At 47.6% G+C, this 21,441-nt stretch overlaps 1 protein-coding gene across 1 annotated transcript in view; it reads right to left on the bottom strand.

Moving 5' to 3' along the window:
• The window catches only part of btbd10b (BTB (POZ) domain containing 10b), a 102,549-nt gene that overhangs the window by 69,176 nt on the left and 11,932 nt on the right, over window positions 1–21,441 (bottom strand). The window contains exon 2 of the mRNA XM_086008358.1: window positions 14,124–14,284. Within this exon, the coding sequence (XP_085864484.1) occupies window positions 14,124–14,224 (101 nt within the window). The 5' untranslated portion in view covers window positions 14,225–14,284. The remainder of the gene's footprint in view (window positions 1–14,123; window positions 14,285–21,441) is intronic.

Below are 21,441 nucleotides of genomic sequence, written 5' to 3'. Positions count from 1 at the left end.
GCCCCATCCACAACAAGCCCCATCCATTAAGGAAGTGCAGAGGCTTGAGAGATGTCACTGGAAGATCGGAAACAGTATCTCAAAGAGAACTTTATGTTTCAAGTGCTGCTCTTCCATGAACCATCTCGCCAAGAACTGCAAGGTAGATGCAAAATGCACAGAATGTGAAAGTGATCGGCACATTTCAGCATTCCACCCAGGCCCAGCTCCTTGGAAGTCAGAGTCGCCGCCTCCCACCTCAGAGCACGGCGGGGAGAGAGAGGGAGCTGCCGGTCCGGAGATTACATCCAAGTGCACCGAGGTGTGTGGAGAAGGAGTGAGCGCAAGAGCATGCTCCAAGATATGCCTCGTTAATGTGTACCCTGTAGGACGTCGCCAGCAATCTGAAAAGATGCATGCCATACTAGACGAACAAAGCAATCGTTCTCTAGCAAGATCCAAGTTCTTCGACATCTTCAAGGTCAAAGGAAGTCCGTCGCCTTACACGTTGAAGACGTGTGCTGGACTTTCAGAGACAGCCGGCAGGAGGGCCTGCGGTTATGTTGTTGAGTCAGCCGACGGGAAGATTAGTCTCCCCCTTCCTACACTCATCGAATGTAATCAAGTCCCCGACAACCGTTCTGAGATTCCCACTCCGAATGCAGCTCATCACCACCGTCATCTGAGACTCATTGCAGACGAGATCCCACCTCTTGATCCAGATGCAGGCATACTTCTGTTGTTGGGAAGAGACATCTTGAGGGTACATAAGATAAGGAAACAGATCAACGGTCCACATGACGCCCCTTTCGCCCAAAGGCCAGACCTCGGCTGGGTCGTTGTTGGAGACGTGTGCCTCAAGGGCGCTCACAAGCCATCTCAGGTGAGCACACTCAAGACTTCCATCTTGGAGAATGGTCGTCCAAGCTACCTTACCCCATGCAGTAGTCAGATCCGAGTGACAGAGAAGTTCAGTCATACGGCCCAGCCTCAGAAACCCCCAGCGCTGATCTCCACAGACAGCACACAGATGATGCCCACTGGAGAGAACCCGGTTCAGTCAGTCTTCTGTCGCACCGCCAATGATCACAAACTTGCTCCATCGATCGACATGAGATTCCTCCAGATTATGGACAATGAGGTCTCTCGTGACAGCGCTAACAGCTGGGTTGCACCCTTACCCTTCCAGAACCCCAGACGACGGCTGCCGAACAACAGGGAATATGCCTATAATCGTCTTAACTCACTCCGTCGCACACTAGAGAAGAAGCCAAAGATGAAAACACACTTCCTAGAATTTGTCAAGAAAATGCTCGTCAATGATCATGCAGAGCTAGCCCCTCCACTCAAGGAAGGCCAAGAGTGTTGGTACCTCCCTTCCTTCGGAGTTTATCACCCTAAAAAGCCGGAACAGATCCGCGTGGTGTTTGACTCCAGTGCACCGTATCAGGGAGTCTCTCTCAACGACGTACTCCTCACAGGGCCCGATCTCAACAACAGCCTCTTGGGGGGTACTCATGAGATTCAGGAAAGAGCCCGTCGCCATCACTGCCGACATCCAGTACATGTTTCACTGCTTTGTGGTGAGAGAAGACCACAGAGACTTCCTCCGCTTCCTGTGGTATCGAGACAATGACCCCAACAGAGACATTGTGGACTACAGAATGCTGTCGCCATATACGGACTAAGGAGGGCTGCCAAGGAAGAAGACGACAACTTTGGCAGTGATGCGAGAGGGTTCATCGCACGAGAGTTCTATGTCGACGATGCACTGAAGTCATTCCCGACCGAAGCAAAGGCCATCAGTACCCTTGGACGAGCCCAGGAACTACTTGCACTATCCAACCTCAGGCTACACAAGATAGCCTCTAACAGACCAGCAGTGATGGAGGCACTCCCCCCTGAAGATCGTGCTAAAGACTTCAAGGATCTAAACCTCTTCACTGATGACCTCCCCCGACAGCGTAGCCTAGGAGTGTCTTGGAACATAGCAACAGACATGTTCACGTTCCAAGTCTTAGACGACAAGAAACCCTTCACACAGAGAGGAGTGTTCTCTACAGTCAACAGCCTATACGACCCTCTCGGCTTCTTAGCCCGTCACCATACAAGGCAGGCTGCTCCTCAGGAAACTCTCCACACGCGCTGAAGAGTGGGATTCACCCCTCCCTGAAGAGATGGAAGCAGAGTGGGACAGATGGAGAGACTCACTCCAAGACTTACACGAGATCCGAATACCTCGCTCCTATACGTCCTTCTCTCCCTCAAATGCCCAATTCAAAGAGCTTTGTGTCTTTGCAGACGCATCCGCTAAGGCCATTGCAGGTGTGGCTTATCTGAAGGTCACCACTCAAGATGGACAAAGCAAAGTCGGCTTCGTCTTTGGTAAGGCCAAATTGGCACCCCAGCCAGACCTCACCATACCCAGATTGGAACTGTGCGCAGCAGTATTAGCGGTTGAGATTGCTCTGAAGTTTGACAGCATCACGAATTATACAGACAGCAAAGTGGTGCTAGGATACATTCATAACCAAAGTAGACGGTTCTACGTATACGTGAACAACAGGGTCCAACGTATTCGACAGTCCACATCCCCCGACCAGTGGAGGTACGTCCCCACAGGCCTGAACCCAGCTGACCATGGGCCTAGATCTGTAACAGCGTCCCTTCTCAGCAGCACGACTTGGCTGTCAGGACCTGCTTTTCTTCAGGATCCGTCCCCGCACTTCTCCGAACTCAGTGAGTCATTCGACCTCCTCAACCCCGTTTCTGACTCCGAGATACGCCCACAAGTCACAGTGAACGTTACTCAAATCTCTAAGGACCTGATGAGCACCAAACGCTTCGAGAATTTCTCCAAATGGAACACTCTCAAAGATGGTAGCACGCCTAACCCACATAGCTCGTACCTTCTCCCAGTCTACACAAGAGAGTAGCTGCCATGGGTGGCACATCTGTCGTAAGAGTCCCTCTGAAGAGGAGCTCAAGAGAGCCAAAATCCTTGTGATGAAGTGTGTCCAACACGAGTGTTACTCAGAAGAGTTGAAGTGCATAGCAGCAGAACGCAACCTACTCCCTCACAGCAGTCTACTGAAGCTGCATCTTATCGTCGACATCGACGGACTGTCTCCGAGGTGGTTCTTCTTTTGTCGCCAGAGGACTCCAGTGACAAGTAAAGTTAGGACTATGTGGAGTCATTAACGACCCCAGACGGGGAGTGTTCTGGACTTATTACATGCAGATAGCACCCTCTGGTGGTAGTTATCATATAGCAGTGTTAGTATGCAGCAGAGGTCATTTGACCTTTCTTCCTGTTTGACCCCGGAAGTAGTTTCCCAGAAAGAAGCTTACTGAGTAATGGAGAATTCCATGTGAGAATCTCAATCTTATGCCATCTCATCTCATATGCTAGGCCAGACGCAATATCTGTGACTATCCTTGTTTGTTAACATGACAGCAACTTCGTCAGTGTAGTATTTGACAATACCTTGTTTATAAAAAGTTATTAGTTGGTATTTACAGAAGTCCAGCTCAAATGTTAGTTAGTATACAATTAGTCTATTCTATTGTTATAAATATGTTTATATCTTATGTAACATCTAATGTACAGTACTCAGTTCTATGTACAAAACATACTTTGTCTTTGTTTACAGTTTCACAAATTTGTTCAAGTAAAGCTTCAAAACAGCAAACCGGCTTCTCGAGGAATAATTTGAATAAGCGTTTAACTTGCTGGATAACTAGATAGGAGCACGTCTAGCGAGACCAGTACAGCGACCTAACTCCATCTACCCACCTTTGGCCCATATCCCTTAATACCTTTGGTTAACAGAAAGCTACCAATTTCCGATTTAAAATTAACAATTGATCTAGCACCGGACGGTTTGCACTAGGGCAGGGCTGGAACCGATGTCCTAGGGGGAGTGTTTGCTCGTGCTCTGGGGGAGGGTTTAAACTAAAATGGCAGGGGGTTGGGAACCTGAGCAGGGAGACAGAGGAAAGGGAAACAAGGATAAAAACAAAAGATAGGATGGAGAAAAACAAAAGTGGCAGTCAGAGAAATCAACAGTTGAAATCAAATGTGGCCACAGTAAATAATAATTCTAATAGGTCTAAGAGCGTTAAAAAAACAATCCTGAAGGCTTTGTGTCTTAATGCGAGGAGCATTCGTAATAAGGTGGATGAATTGGCTGCGCAAATAGAGGTAAACGAATATGATTTGGTTGGGATTACGGAAACGTGGCTCAAGGATGGCCAAGGCTGGGAACTCAACATCCAGGGGTATTCGATATTCAGGAAAGATGGGCAAAAAGGAAAGGGAGGTGGGGTAGCATTACTGGTTAAAGAAGGGATTAACACAATTGTAAGGAAGGATATTAGCTCTGATGAGGTGGAATCTGTATGAGTAGAATTGAGAAATACTAAAGGGGCAGAAAACGTTAGTGGGAGTGGTCTATAGACCTCCAAACAGTAAGGCGGAGGTTGGGGATGGCATTAAAAGGGAAATTAAAGAAGCGTGCAATAAGGGCACAGCAGTCATCATGGGTGACTTTAATCCACATATAGATTGGGCTAACCAAATTAGTAACAATACTGTGGAGGAGGAATTCCTGGAGTTTTTACGGGATGGTTTCCTGGACCAATATATCGAGGAACCAACGAGAAATCAGGCCATCTTAGACTGGGTATTATGTAACGAGAAAGGATTAATTAGCAATCTTGTTGTACGAGGCCCCCTTGGGTCAGAGCGATCATAATATGATCGAATTCTTCATTAAGATGGAGAATGAAGTAGTTGACTCAGAGACTAGGGTCCTAAATTTAAATACAGGAAACTACGATGGTCTGAGGAGCAAGTTGGGTAGGATTGATTGGGGAATGTCACTCAAAGGGTTGACGGTGGATAGGCAATGGCAAACATTCAGAGACCGCATGGATGAACTACAGAATTTGTTCATCCCAGTTTGGCATAAAAATAAAACAAAAAAGGTGACTCAACCATGGCTAACAAGGGAAATTAAGGATAGCATAAGATCCAAGGAGAGGACATATAAATTGGCCAGAAAAAGCAATAATCCTGAGGATTGGGAGCAGTTTAGGATTCAACAAAGGAGGACAAAGGGATTAATTAAGGGGAAAATAGAAAATGAGAGTAAGCTTGAAGGGAACATAAAGACTGACTGTAAAAGCTTTTATAGATATGTGTGAAGAGAAAAAGATTGGTGAAGTCAAGCGTAGGTCCCTTGCAGTCAGAATCAGGGGAATTTATAATGGGGAACAAAGAAATGGCAGACCAACTAAATACATATTTTGGTTCTGTCTTCACAAAGGAGGACACAAATAACCTCCCAGAGATGCTGGGGAACATAGGGTCTGATGAAAGGGAGGAACTGAAAGAAATCAGTATTTGTAGGGAAATGGTGTTAGGAAAATTGATGGGACTGAAAGCCGATAAATCCCCAGGGCCTGATAATCTACATCCCAGGGTACTTAAGGAAGTGGCCCTAGAAATAGTAGATGCATTGCTGGTCATCTTCCAGAACTCGATAGACTCTGGAACGGTACCCATGGATTGGAGTGTAGCTAATGTTACCCCACTATTCAAAAAAGGTGGAGGAGAAAAAGCAGGGAATTGTAGACTGGTAAGCCTGACATCGGTAGTGGGGAAAATGCTAGAGTCCATTAGAAAAGATGTAATAGCAGAGCACTTGGAAAGCAGTGACAGGATCGGACAAAGTCAACATGGATTTACAAAAGGTAAATCGTGCTTGACTAATCTACTGGAATTTTTTGAGGATGTAACTGGTAAAATAGACAAGGGAGAACCGGTGGATGTGGTGTATTTGGACTTTCAGAAGGCTTTCGATAAGGTCCCGCATAAGAGATTAGCGTGCAAAATTAAGGCACATGGGATTGGGAGCAAGGTATTGACTTGGCTAGAGAACTGGTTGGCGGATAGAAAGCAAAGAGTTGGAATAAACGGGTCATTTTCCGAGTGGCAGGCGTGACTCGTGGGGGACTGCAAGGATCGGTCCTAGGACCCCAGCTGTTCACAATATATATTAATGATCTGGACGAGGGAATTGGATGAAATATCCCCAAATTTGCAGACGACACAAAGCTAGGTGGGAGGATATGCTGTGAGGAGGATGTCGTGAAACTCCAGTACGATTTGGACAGGTTGGGTGATTGGGCAGAAACATGGCAGATGCACTATAATGTGGATAAATGTGAGGTTATCCACTTTGGTGGCAAAAACAGGAAGGCAGACTATTATTTGAATGGCAATAGATTGGGAGAAGGGGAAGTGCAAAGAGACCTGGGTGTTCTTGTGCACCAGTCGTTGAAGGTAAGCATGCAGGTGCAGCAGGCGGTTAAGGCGGCAAATGTTATGTTGGCCTTCGTAGCAAGAGGGTTCGAGTACAGGAACAAGGATGTCTTGCTGCAGTTGTACAAGGCCTTGGCGAGACCGCACCTTGAGTATTGTACGCCGTTTTGGTCGCCTTATCGGAGGAAGGACGTTCTTGCCATGGAAGGAGTGCAGCGAAGATTCACCAGGCTGATATCTGGGATGGCAGGAATGACGTATGAGGAGAGATTGTGTCAATTGGGCTTGTACTCGCTGGAGTTTAGAAGATTGAGGGGATCTCATCGAAACCTATAAAATTCTGTCAGGTCTGGACAGACTAGATACAGGAAGGATGTTTCTGATGGCCGGGGAGTCCAGAACCAGGGGTTATAGTCTAAGGATAAGGGGTAAGCCATTTAGGACTGAAATGAGGAGGAATTTCTTCACCCAGAGAGTGGTGAACCTGTGGAATTCTCTGCCAGAGGGCGGTGGAGGCCAGTTCATTAAATATATTCAAGAAGGAGTTGGATATATTTCTTAAAGCTAAAGGGATCAAGGGGTATGGGGAGAAAGCAGGGACAGGGTACTGAATTTGGATGATCAGCCATGATCTCATTGAATGGCGGAGCAGGCTCGAGGGGCCGAATGGCCTACTCCTGCTCCTATCTTCCATGTTTCTATGTTTGCCATTTGCAGAAGAGAGAGTTCCAAACTTCTACCACCCTTTGTGTGTAGAAGTGTTTCCTAATTTCACTCCTGAAAGGTCTGGCTCTAATTTTTAGACTCTGCCCCCTAGTCCTAGACTCCCCAACCAGGGGAAATAGTTTTTCTCTATCCACCCTATCTGTTCCCCTTAGTATCTTGAAAACTTCGATCAGATCACCCCTTAATCGTCTAAATCTAGGCAACACAACCCTAATTTGTATAATCGCGCCTCGTAAGTTAACCCTTGAAATCCGGGTAGGATTTTGGTAAACCTACACTGCACTCCCTCCAAGGCCAGTCTATCCTTCCTAAGGTGCGGTGCCCAGAACTGCTCCCAGTGCTCCAGGTGTGGTCTAACCAGGGTTTTGTACAGCTGCAGCATAACTTCTACCCCCTTGTACTCCAGTCCTCTCGATATAAAGGCCAGCATTCCATTAGCCCTTTTGATTATTTTCTGTACCAGTTCATGACATTTTAATGATCTGTGTACCTGAAACCCCAAGTCTCTTTGGACGTCTACTGTTTTTAGTCTTTCACCATTTAGAAAGTACCCTGTTCTACCCTTTTTAGGTCCAAAGTGGATGACCTCACATTTGCCTGCACTGAATTCATGCCGCATCTCTCCTTCGTCCAAGTTCAAACAAGAACAATGGAAACTCGTGCAATGGATCGTCACACTGTTCTGGAACTTGACAAACATGTAGGGTGTGGATCAAGTATTATAATTGCCATGCTACTCAGTTAGTCAAACCATTACTTCCACTGTCCTACAATTATACACAGAAATTTAGAATTAAACTTACCAAACAATTGTGTTGAATGCCAAGATGAAGGGTCTAGTTTGTTACAAGACAACAACTTGTATTTATACAGCACCTTTAACGTAACAAAGCGTCCCAAGGCGCTTCACAGGAGCGATTATCAGACTAAATTTGACACCGAGCCACATCAGGAGATATTCGGGCAGGTGACCAAAAGCTGGGTCAAAGAGGTAGGTTTTATGGAGCGTCTTAAAGGAGAAAAGAGAGGCGGAGGTGTTTAGGGAGGGAATGCCAGAGCTTAGGGCCTAGTCAGCTAAAGGCACAGCCGCCAAAGGTGGAGCGAGGGAAATCAGGGATGCTCAAGAGGGCAGAATTGGAGGAGCGCAGAGATCTCCGGGTGTGGGGGGGGGGGGTTGTGGGGCTGCAGGAGATTACAGAGATAGGGAGGGGCGAGGTCATGGAGGGATTTGAAAATAAGGATGAGAATTTTGAAATCGAGGCGTTACTTAACCGGGAGCCAATGTAGGTCAGCGGGCACAGGGGTGATGGGTGAACGGGACTTGGTGCGAGTTAGGACACAGGCAGCCGAGCTCTGGATGACCAAGTTTACAAGACATTCAAATTGTCTGGTAAAATACAGCAACCACATTTTTTGCAATAGTCATGTGATACCATTGCACATTTTACAATGAAAATAAATGATGCATTTATTTCATCATACACCAACTTCAAAGTGCCTGTCACAACAGAACTTCACAACTACAGGAAGTGGCATTCCCACAGTACAATGAACTGGTGAAAAACCGGATGCCCATTAAAGAACTGTAAATGCTGTATCTGTACTCAAGATCTTCACTTCATTTACTGAGTACAGCCCTCCTCAAACAAAATGACTACCGTTATGCTCCCTATGCATAACACAGTTGGCAGCCACATCAAACGCCAACAGCAAGTTAATGATGTGGAAAGAGACAAGGGGGAGAAAAGCTGTATAAATAATGGAGCAGGCTTGAAGAATTTAGCAGGCTGCGCAACATTTACAAATGGCTCAGACTTCAGAGGGAATTTCGGTTTTACACACAGATCACAGGGAGGAGAACGCGAGAGGAGGAGCTGAAAGATCACGAGCAATTGAAGTGAAACATCCTGTGGATTGCACCTTCACCCATGGCCAAAGCCAATGATTTGGAGTTTACATAGAATGACAGAGCACAGGAGGAGGCCACTCTTTGGTAGAGCTCCAATTAGGCCCACTCCCCCTGCTCTTTCCCTAAAGCCCTGTAAATGTTTTCCCTCCAAGCATTTCTTCAATTCTCTTTTGAAAGTTATTGAACGTTACGTAGAAAAATTGATAGAATTGAGGAATACAATTCCCCAAAAAGCCAGTAAAAATCCCATTGACCCATATAATACAAGCGGAATTTGATTTAATCATGTCTAATTATAGAGGTGGAACTGGCTGTGTGTGCAGGATTTAGTACACCAGCACAGGGCTGTGTGTGCAGGGTTCAGTACACCAGCACAGGGCTGTGTGTGCAGGGTTTAGTACAGTAGCACAGGGCTGTGTGTGCAGGGTTCAGTACACCAGCACAGGGCTGTGTGTGCAGGGTTCAGTACACCAGCACAGGGCTGTGTGTGCAGGGTTCAGTACACCAGCACAGGGCCGTGTGTGCAGGGTTCAGTACACCAGCACAGGGCTGTGTGTGCAGGGTTCAGTACACCAGCACAAGGCTGTGTGTGCAGGGTTTAGTACAGTAGCACAGGGCTGTGTGTGCAGGGTTCAGTACAGTAGCACAGGGCTGTGTGTGCAGGGTTCAGTACACCAGCACAGGGCTGTGTGTGCAGGGTTCAGTACACCAGCACAGGGCTGTGTGTGCAGGGTTTAGTACAGTAGCACAGGGCTGTGTGTGCAGGGTTCAGTACACCAGCACAGGGCTGTGTGTGCAGGGTTTAGTACAGTAGCACAGGGCTGTGTGTGCAGGGTTCAGTACAGTAGCACAGGGCTGTGTGTGCAGGGTTCAGTACACCAGCACAGGGCTGTGTGCAGGGTTTAGTACACCAGCACAGGGCTGTGTGTGCAGGGTTCAGTACACCAGCACAGGGCTGTGTGTGCAGGGTTCAGTACACCAGCACAGGGCTGTGTGTGCAGGGTTCAGTACACCAGCACAGGGCTGTGTGTGCAGGGTTCAGTACACCAGCACAGGGCTGTGTGCAGGGTTTAGTACACCAGCACAGGGCTGTGTGTGCAGGGTTCAGTACACCAGCACAGGGCTGTGTGTGCAGGGTTCAGTACACCAGCACAGGGCTGTGTGTGCAGGGTTCAGTACACCAGCACAGGGCTGTGTGTGCAGGGTTCAGTACACCAGCACAGGGCTGTGTGTGCAGGGTTCAGTACACCAGCACAGGGCTGTGTGTGCAGGGTTCAGTACACCAGCACAGGGCTGTGTGTGCAGGGTTCAGTACACCAGCACAGGGCTGTGTGTGCAGGGTTCAGTACACCAGCACAGGGCTGTGTGTGCAGGGTTCAGTACACCAGCACAGGGCTGTGTGTGCAGGGTTTAGTACAGTAGCACAGGGCTGTGTGTGCAGGGTTCAGTACACCAGCACAGGGCTGTGTGTGCAGGGTTCAGTACACCAGCACAGGGCTGTGTGTGCAGGGTTTAGTACAGTAGCACAGGGCTGTGTGTGCAGGGTTTAGTACACCAGCACAGGGCTGTGTGTGCAGGGTTCAGTACACCAGCACAGGGCTGTGTGTGCAGGGTTCAGTACAGTAGCACAGGGCTGTGTGTGCAGGGTTTAGTACACCAGCACAGGGCTGTGTGTGCAGGGTTCAGTACACCAGCACAGGGCTGTGTGTGCAGGGTTTAGTACACCAGCACAGGGCTGTGTGCGCAGGGTTTAGTACACCAGCACAGGGCTCAGTACACCAGCACAGGGCTGTGTGTGCAGGGTTTAGTACAGTAGCACAGGGCTGTGTGTGCAGGGTTTAGTACACCAGCACAGGGCTGTGTGTGCAGGGTTTAGTACACCAGCACAGGGCTCAGTACACCAGCACAGGGCTGTGTGTGCAGGGTTTAGTACACCAGCACAGGGCTCAGTACACCAGCACAGGGCTGTGTGTGCAGGGTTTAGTACACCAGCACAGGGCTCAGTACACCAGCACAGGGCAGTGTGTGCAGGGTTCAGTACACCAGCACAGGGCTGTGCGTGCAGGGTTCAGTACACCAGCACAGGGCTGTGTGTGCAGGGTTTAGTACAGTAGCACAGGGCTGTGTGTGCAGGGTTCAGTACACCAGCACAGGGCTGTGTGTGCAGGGTTCAGTACACCAGCACAGGGCTGTGCGTGCAGGGTTCAGTACACCAGCACAGGGCTGTGTGTGCAGGGTTCAGTACACCAGCACAGGGCTGTGTGTGCAGGGTTTAGTACAGTAGCACAGGGCTGTATGTGCAGGGTTCAGTACACCAGCACAGGGCTGTGTGTGCAGGGTTCAGTACGACAGCATAACGTTGTGTGTAGTGGGCAGTCACTGGTGTCCCAAAGAGCTGCTAATGACGGTGCTCATGTTGCGGACCTCTCGGAGCGCCTCCGCAGGCCGCAGTTTGTGAACCACTGTTCTACAGCACCTCAAGGCAAATTACTGCGGCACGACGGACTTGCATTTCTGTAGCGCCTTCCATGACCTCCAGATGTCCCAAAACGCTTTACAACCAATCAAGTAATTTTTTATAAGTGTAGTCGCTGTTGTAATGTAGGAAGCGCGGCAGCCAATTAGCGCACAGCAAGCTCCCACAAACAGCAATGTGATAATATTGGCCCAGAAATTTGGGTCTGGGGCTTCCCGCGGGTGTAAGCCCCCGAATTGCATTTAGCTTGCGCGCCGGCCCTTGAGCTGTGGGCTCCCGTGGAATTCCGATCCTGGGCCTCCTCCAACTGCCGGCGTGCAGTGCTTGCGTATCCCAGGGGTGCAGTTAGTTCGATGCGTCCCCTGGGATCACGTGGGCCATGGAGAGCCAATCGGAGCATTCATAAGTTTGACAGGAAGGGCTGTCAAAACTTATAAATATTATGAGCCCCAAAACATCACTAAATCTTCAAATAAATTTAAAAAACATCACATTTTTGAAATAAACTATAAATTACATGAAATAACTATTCTAACAATAATTTTAAATTTTTGAAAATTATTTTCTGATGGGGCTAAAAATAAACTTACCTTTCTTTAAAGTATTTAAAAATAGTAAACCTGTGGAAAAAATGTTTTAATTTTAATTAATTCACCACTTACCTTGTAAAAAGCAGGCCTTGCGACTGCTTTTATGTCTAACTTCTGGAGACTTAACTTCCCGGGAAAACCTGCAAAAAAAACTTAAGTTCGATGCGCACGCGCAGCCTCTACTGCGCACGCATTCGACCTCTTAACCCTTGCTTTCAGGGGAACGGAAGTGCCGGTTTCCCGCGCATGCGCAGTGCATACAGGAAACTGGCACTTCCATTGGGCTTACGGGTGAGTATCCCGTGCGTACTCACCCGTGGAGTCCCGAATTTCTGGGCCAGTTTGACCAGATAATCTGCATGAGAATGTAGATACTGCAGCAAGCCTGTCCAAGATTTGGGGACATCTGAATCTAAAAGTATTTTAGCATTACTATATAAAGTTAGTTTAAAATAATAGTTTATTTTAAGAAATAAATGTACTTTAAAACAGGTTAGTCTCTAAACCCCCATTTACTGCTTACCTGTTTTACAGCAATACCTACTACTTAACATCTAGCTGTCTTGCGTAACTTCACTTAGTCAGCGGAGTACCTAGATGTCAGCCGTGGGCCGCACTCTCTCTCGCCTCGGAGTCAGCAGGTTGTGGGTTCAAGTCCCACTCCAGAGACTTGAGCACAAAAATCTAGGCAGGTACTCCAGTGCAGTGCTGAGGGAGCGCTGCACTGTTGGAGGTGCCGTCTTTCGGATGAACCATGCCGGACCCCCCCCGCCATCTGCCTTCTCGGATCCCATGACCCTATTTCGAAGACAAGCGGGGGAGTTCTCCCTGGTGTCCTGGGCCAATATTTATCCCTCAGTCAACATCACTAAAAAACAAATTATGTGGTGATCACATTGCTGTTTGTGGGAGCTTGCTGTGCGCAAATTGTTTTTGCTGCATTTCCCACATTACAACAGTGACTACACTTCAAAAGTACTTCATTGGCTGTAAAGCGCTTTGGGACGTCCTGAGGTCGTGAAAGGCGCTATAGAAATGCAAGTCTTTCTTTTTCTTTCTTTAATACAGGAAACTTAGGTTTATCCGGAGGTTAACTGTCCGGAATGCTCGAGCCACTGGCAAAAATCAGGAGCCGTTTCGTTAGTTTTTTTTTCCTTTTCGTTGCTTTTTTTTCACCAGTCAGGCTCTGCAAGGTCTCGCTGAAGCTGTCGCTAAGCTACAGAGACGCTTGCAAGGTACGGCCGACTGTTTAGAAGCTGTTGCCAGATACGGCGCTCAAAATCTCCGTATGTTTCAACATTAGCGCTGGTTTGTCCGGCAGTTTTGATGGGACGGCAGCAGCTCGGTCCTGTCGGTGCCGGATAGCACAAAGTTTCCTGTACAGGGTCATCACGTGGTGCAAAAAAAATAGGTTATAAATGCATTTAGCACTCACTTCAATGATGAAAGCCATGTCAGGAATATTCTGTCTATAATGGGATGGCTTTGTTTTATTTTTATTTTTTTAAAGCATGTTGTTCTGACAGCAGCAAAATCTAGAGATTAGTCCCGTGCAAATGATCTGCACACAACAGAGCATTTTTCTGCTGGGCTAATGCAATGAGTACACTGAAACTAACAGACCTTTTACAACGAGAACTTGTAGCGTCTTTAATGGAGTAAAATGTCCCAAGATGCTTCACAGCAGTGTTATAAATCAATATGTGACACACAAGGAGAAATTAGGGCAGATGAGAGGTAGGTTTTAAGGAGCGTCTTAAAGGAGGAAAGAGAGGTGGAGAGGTTTAGGGAGGGAATTCCAGAGCTTAGGGCCCAGGCAGCTGAAGGCACGGCCACCAATGGTGGAGCGATTAAAATCAGGGATGCGCAATAGGTCAGAATTGGAGGAGCGCAGAGATCACGGAAGGTTGTGGGGCTGGAGGAGGTTACAGAGATAGGGAGGGGCGAGGCCATGGAGGGATTTGAAAACAAGGATGAGAATTTTAAAATTAAGGCGTTGCTTAACCAGGAGCCAATGTAGGTCAGCGAGCACAGGGGAGATGGGTGAACGGAACTTGGTGAGAGTTAGGAACACGTCAAAGCCCAAGATTATAATGTTTATAATCACTCACTTACCTGGAGTGCTTATAGAGTTTGCGAGGTCTGTTGTGAGATCGCCGTTCCCAATTTTCCGGATCACTAGAATTACTATCATAAGGGTATGGCCGTGCAGCCATCCCACTCTAAGGGCCTCCGCTTAGCCAATGCCTTCAGTTCACACACAAGGCACTCATAACCTACAAGAAAGTGTATATTCTATTACTGCAAGTACTGTCAAACCTGAACAGTTTTAATTTTACATTATTAGTCAAAAAGCTGAACAAGGTTGCTAAAAGGTGACCTTTTAGGGCATTCCGTGATCATAACGCATTCAGCGTGTTCTAGAACAGATGACCAAGTCAATTCTACAAACATTTATTTATCCTCGAGACTCGTTTCCACGATCTGTGTAAAGATAAACACTTCCCCCGCCCCCCAATATGGAGAAACTACTGCCAATTTTCTCCTGGGCTTAGCAGTAGCAATGTTTTATGCTAGATACAGGAGTTTCCATTTCAGTCTCTACCCTGCCAGCTCTTGCCCTGTAATGTCTGCCCACTCCTCTTTCCTTGTAACTCTTGCCAACCCCTCCGCACCCCCAGCCTCACTTGAAAAGAACAGGCAGCGGAAGGAATCAAAGAAAATACAGCAGTGGAGAAATAAGACAGAAAAATATACACCGAGGCTGTAGAATTGTAGGATTTCTTACTTTCAGCAGGGTAATGTGTAAGGGAATATTCCACTTCATTTAATAATCCCACCTCAATCTTAACATAGAATCATACAGCACAGAAGGAGGCTATTCGGCCCATCGAGTCTGTGCCGGCTCTTTGGTAGAGCTCTCCAATTAGTCCCCCCCACCCCCGCTCTTTCCTCAGAGCCCTGCAATTTTTTCTCCTTCAAGTATTTATCCAATTCCCTTTTGAAGGCTGCTATTGAATCTGTATCCATCACTCAATCAGGCAGCGCGTTCCAAATCCTAAACACTTGTTGCGTTTTTCCTCGTGTCGCCTCAGGTTCTTTTGCCAATCGCCTTAAACCTGGGCCCTCTGGTTATCGACCCTTCCTCCACTGGGAACAGTTTCTCTTTATTTACTCGACTAAACCCTTCATGATTTTAAACACCTCGATCAAATCTCTTCTTGGCCTTCTCTACACGTTAACATTTAGAAGGGCCAAATGAAGTCAATCATTTAAACCCGCCTTAACCCACTATTCAAAAAGGGGGGTAGGGAAAAAGCAGGTAATTACAGACCTGTAAGCCTTACATCAGTTGTGGGCAAAATGCTGGAGTCCATCATTAAGGATGAAATAGCGGAGCACTTAGCAAATGGGGACAGGATAGGACAGAGTCAACATGGATTTACAAAGGGTAAATCGTGCTTGACTAATCTATTGGAATTTTTTGAGGGAGTAACTGGTAGAATAGATGGGGGAGAGCCAGTAGATGTGGTGTACCTGGACTTCCAAAAGGCCTTCGATAAGGTCCCACATAAAAGATTAGCATGGAAAATTGAGGCTCATGGGATAAAGGGGAAAGTTTTGGCGTGGATAGGGAACTGGCTGTCAGATAGAAAACAGAGAGTTGGAATAAACGGCTCATTTTCTGAATGGCAGGCAGTAACAAGTGGGGTACCACAGGGATCTGTCCTGGGCCCCCAGCTGTTCACAATTTACATTAATGACCTGGATCAGGGAGTCGGATGCAGCATTTCCAAATTTGCAGACGACACTAAACTAGGAGGTGGGGTGGGCTCAGAGGAAGAGACCAGGAAGCTCCAGAGCGATTTGGACAGACTGGGCGATTGGGCGGATAAATGGCAGATGCACTATAATGTGGACAAGTGCGAAGTTATCCACCTTGGGTGCAGGAACGGGAGGGCAAATTATTATTTAAATGGCAATAGATTGGGAGAGGGGGAAGTACAGAGAGACCTGGGTGTTCTTGTACACCAGTCACTGAAGGCGAGCATGCAGGTGCAACAGGCGGTCAAGAAGGCAAACGGTATGCTGGCCTTCATAGCAAAAGGGTTAGAATACAGGAACAGGGATACCTTGCTGCAGCTGTACAGGGCACTGGTGAGACCACACCTCGAGTACTGTGTACAGTTTTGGTCGCCTCATCTGAGGAAGGATGTTCTTGCCATGGAGGGGGTGCAGCGGCGATTCACCAGGCTGATACCAGGAATGGCGGGAATGACCTATGAGGAGAGACTATGTAGTTTAGGGATGTACACACTGGAGTTTAGAAGATTGAGAGGGGACCTCATAGAAGTGTATAAAATTCTGACAGGTCTAGACAGACTGGATGCAGAAGGAATGTTTCCCTTGGCGGGTGAGAACAGAACTAGAGGACATAATTTAAGGATAAGGGCTAAACCATTTAGGACAGAGATGAGGGGGAATTTCTTCACTCAGAGAGTGGTGAACCTGTGGAACTCATTGCCACAGAGGGCAGTGTACGCCAGCTCATTAAATATATTTAAGAGGGAATTAGATATATTTCTACGGGCAAAAGGGGTTAAGGGTTACGGAGAGAAGGCGGGGACGGGATACTGAATTAAAGGATCAGCCATGATCTCATCGAATGGCGGAGCAGGCACGAAGGGCCGAATGGCCTACTCCTGCTCCTATCTTCTATGTATCTATGTAACCCATTTGGTTCTATAAAAGCTAAGATATTGAAGAGTCTTCACACATACTCTTAGAACTGTAGCTGTAGTACAGCTGAATGCTTTTGCCACAAACTTCTTCAGGCTATCTTTTCCTGTCACCAGATCGAAAAACTAACATCTTCAAGAGAGACCATCACGGAGCGCTCCAAAATTTAAGAAAACAATGGCAGAGCCAGATCACTGGAAGCCTTTCAGAACTGAATTACGACTACAATGGGAACTGCCTATGTAAACATGTCACAATGTAATACACCCTGCTGCCAGTGGTGGCGCTGTAGAGTCCTGGTTCTGCATCGCCAGGCTCCTCAGTTTGGACGGCTCCAACCAACTCCGCTTCCCCTGTTGCTGTTTAACTATATAAATCATATAGAATTAAAATAAGAGCCAATGTATGACTTTAAAATGACATAAATTACCTCTGCGCATCCAGATCCAATTATCCCCCACCTTCTGAACCTGCTGCACCTGAAGACTACACTTGCCCACGACTCCCCATGTGGGGACTGACTTGTGCCTATTGTTAGAACTTGCTTTGTTTTAAGTGTCCCATCCAAGTTAATCTGAACATCTCGGGGTCATTGTCCGCTTAGGATATACTAATATTGGAAACATCAGGTTAAATTGATTTGCAGTTAAACTATTAAGATGGTCATGATGTCAAGGTCTGGAGGTTTGGGGAGACGGAACCTCAATTCAATATACATTCTGGGCATCATGTGTTATGACTCACATGAAAGGGGAAGATCCTTGAAGGATGCCTGGAAGGTCTTTTTGGACATGTGACCTGAGTAAAGAGGGAGACACAAGAGCGGGTAGCAGCCTTCCTGTAGTTAGAGCTCACGGGACAGTCAGAGGTCCAACACCTACAAAAGCCAAGCTTGATCACCTTGGGTCTGCAGGAAACCAGGCTGTACGAGCCTATTGTATAATAGTCATGATACCATTAGTGTCCGAGTCATTTGGACAACTCGCTCGAGCCTGAACCACGAGGCATCATTTAATTGAATTTAAGAGATTTCCTTACATATATTTACGAAAACTCCTGACATGAATTTTTCACAGATCCAGGAGGCGTTCTGTCTGAGATTATGGGGTTAGAAGACATTCAACCTCCTGCCAGTTCTTCGATTTTGTCTGATTAGTTAATGAGCAAAGCTGCAACTCAAGGATTTGATGAGTGCAACAACATATTTGCGAATGTGGAAAAACAAAATGATTGGGGTGGATTAAGAACGATTCACAAAGCATTTAGTTGAGGTGAATTTTCTAGAATTAGGTTAATTGCTAAATGCCCTTGCGAATCATCTCTGACTCAATGAACTCAAACCAGGTTATTATAACAAGGTTACATGAATACAGTGATCATAACTGTACACTCAGTAAGCTCCCCGCTGGAGTGGAGCTAATTTACAGAACAAACGGGAAACTGTTCAACCTCCGTCGCCGCCAGTCCAGATCCAAGGTCGTCCCTTCCTCTGTCGTCGAACTACAGCATGCAGACGATGCTTGTGTCTGCGCTCACTCGGAGGTCGAACTCCAAACCATCGTCAACACAGTCACCGAAGCATACGAGCGCATGGGCCTTACACTAAACATCTGTAAGACAAAGGTCCTCTACCAACCTTCCCCGCCACACAGTGCTGCCCCCCGATTATCAAAATCCACGACAAGGCCTTGGACAACGTGGACCACTTTCCATACCATGGGAGCCTACTGTCAACGACAAAGTCCAACGCCGCTTTCACTGTGCCAGTGCAGCCTTCGGTCGCCTGAGGAAGAGACTGTTTGAAGACCATGACCTCAAACCCGGCACTAAGCTCATGGTCTACAGAGCAGCAGTGATACCCGCCCTGCTGTATGCCTCAGAGACATGGACCTTGTACAGCAGGCACCTCAAAGCACTGGAGAGGTACCACCAACGCTGCCTCCGCAAGATCCTGCAAATCCATTGGCAGGATAGGCGCACCATCAGTGTTCTCGCTCAGGCCAACATCCCCAGCATCGAAGCTTTGACCACGCTCGATCAGCTCCAATGGACGGGTCACACTGTCCGCATGGCCGATACGAGACTCCCAAAACAAGCGCTTTACTCGGAGCTCCGAGATGGAAATGCTTCAAGGACACCCTCAAAGCCTCCTTGAAAAATGCAACATCCCCACCGACACCTGGGAATCCCTGGCCCAAGACCGCACAATGTGGAGGAGAAGCATCCGGGAAGGCGCCGAACACCTTGAGTCTCTTCGCTGGGAGCAAGCGGAAGCCAAGCGCAGGCAGCGCAAGGAGCGCACGTCAACCCAAGCACCCCACCCACCCGCCCCTTCAACCACCGTCTGCCCCAGCTGTGACAGAGACTGTAGGTCCCGCACTGGACTCATCAGTCACCTGAGAACTCATTTTTAATGTGGAAGCAAGTCATCCTCGGTTCCGAGGGACTGCCTAAGACGACACTCTGCCTTCATATATTGCAGAATTTCAAAGGAAAAGCACAACTCCGTGATTAATGAAGAAATTGCATTTTGTTAGAGAAAAGATTGCAGGGACAAAACATCGTTCAGTGATGCCAGTCGCGGGCAATGTAGATAGAGCAATTTATTTAACCTGATCTCGAACTGCAGAATTAGAGGGAATAAATAGAAAGTTAACAATTAAGAACATAAGAAATAAGAGCAGGAGTAGGCCATACAGCCATTTAATATCATGGCTGATAATCGACCTCAACTCCCATGCAAGACAGCAGACAAGAAGGGATGTTACCCTCCAGAGTAGGGGATTTCTGAAGCACAGAAACAACTTAACCTTTGTCAATTACATTTTTTTTTATATAAAAAGAGCCGGATAATTCTGATCAGGACAGAGGCTTCAAAGTTCAACTTGTCTAAGGAGATGGGTTATCTGTGGCATGAGACTGAATATTCTGTATTGTAAGACAAGGACAATTACTAGGCCAATGGGAATTAATGGACAATGGAGTTTTTGCTTCATAACCTTCAGCGTTGGGGGTTTCCCAAAATCTGGGCTCTGGGAGAATCAAAGGACATGGGGATCGGGCAGGAAGGTGGAGTTGAGGTCAAAGATCAGTCATGATCTTACCGACTGGCGGAGCAGGCTCGAGGGGCCGTACAGCCTATTCCTGCTCCTATTTCTTATGTTCGCAGGAAATGACGCAGATTTGATAGAGTTTGCCCCCTTCAACCAAAGGGGAGGCGGTGGTGTAGTGGTTATGTCACTAGACTAGTAAGCCAGAGGCTCAGTCAAATGCTCTGAGGATATGGGTGCAAATCCCACCATGGCAGCTGGTGGAATTTAAATTCAATTTAATTCTGGAATTAAATGTTAGTCTTAGTAATGGCGACCATGATACCATTGTCGATTATTGCAAAAACCCATCTGGTTCACTAATGTCCTTTAGGGAAGGAAATCTGCCGTCCTTACCTGGTCTGGCCTACATGTGACTCCAGACCCACAGCAATGTGGTTGACTCTTAATGCCCTCTGAAATGGCCTAGCAAGCCACTCAGTTGTAAACAACCGCTACGTAAAACCATAAGAATAAAACCGGACGGACCACCCGGCATCGACCTCGGCACCGGAAACGACAATGACAACGGCAAACCCAGCCCAGTCGACCCTGCAAAGTTCTCCTTACCAACATCTGGGGGCTTGTGCCAAAATTGGGAGAGCTGTCCCACAGACTAGTCAAGCAACAGCCTGACATCGTCATAATTACCGAATCATACCTTCCAACCAATGTCCCAGACACCGCCATCACCATCCCTGGGTATGTCCTGTCCCACCGGCAGGACAGACCCACCAGAGGTGGTGGCACCGTGGTATACAGTCGGGAGGGAGTAGCCCTGGGAGTCCTCAACATTGACTCAGGACCCCATGAAGTCTCATGGCATCAAGTCAAACATGGGCAAGGAAACCTCCTGCTAATTACCACCTACCGCCCTCCCTCAGCTAATGAATCAGTACTCCTTCATGTTGAACACCAATTGGAAGAAGCACTGAGAGTAGCAAGGGCACAAAATCTCCTCTGGGTGGGGGACTTCAATGTCCATCACCAAGAGTGGCTCGGTAGCACCACAACTGACCGAGCTGGCCGAGTCCTAAAGGACATAGCTGCCAGACTGGGTCTGCGACAGGTGGTGAGGGAACCAACAAGAGAGAAAAATCTACTTGATCTCGTCCTCACCAATCTACCTGTTGCAGATGCATCTGTCCATGACAGCATTGGTGGAAGTGACCACCGCAGTCCTTGTGGAGACAAAGTCCCGTCTTCATGTTGAGGATACCCTCCACCGTGTTGTGTGGCATTACCACCGTGCCAAATGGGACAGATTTCGAACAGATCTGGCAACTCAAAACTGGGCATCCATGAGGCGCTGTGGGCCATCAGCAGCAGCAGAATTGTATTCAACCACAATCTGTAACCTCATGGCCCAGCATATCCCTCACTCTACCATTACCATCAAGCCGGGAGATCAACCCTGGTTTAACGAAGAGTGCAGGAGAGCATGCCAGGAACAGCACCAGGCATACCGAAAAATTAGGTGTCAACCTGGTGAGGCTACAACACAGGACTACTTGCATGCCAAACAACGGAAGCAACATGCGATAGACAGAGCTAAGCGATCTCACAACCATCGGATCAAATCAAAGCTCTGCAGTCCTGCCACA

Source organism: Somniosus microcephalus, chromosome 15, assembly GCF_052327205.1.
Source record: "Somniosus microcephalus isolate GS21.2 chromosome 15, FLI_Smic_1.0, whole genome shotgun sequence".
Classification (NCBI taxonomy): Eukaryota; Metazoa; Chordata; class Chondrichthyes; order Squaliformes; family Somniosidae; genus Somniosus; species Somniosus microcephalus.
The sequence above is the reverse complement of the archived record's forward strand: the minus strand, read 5'-3'. Positions and strand labels throughout refer to the sequence as shown.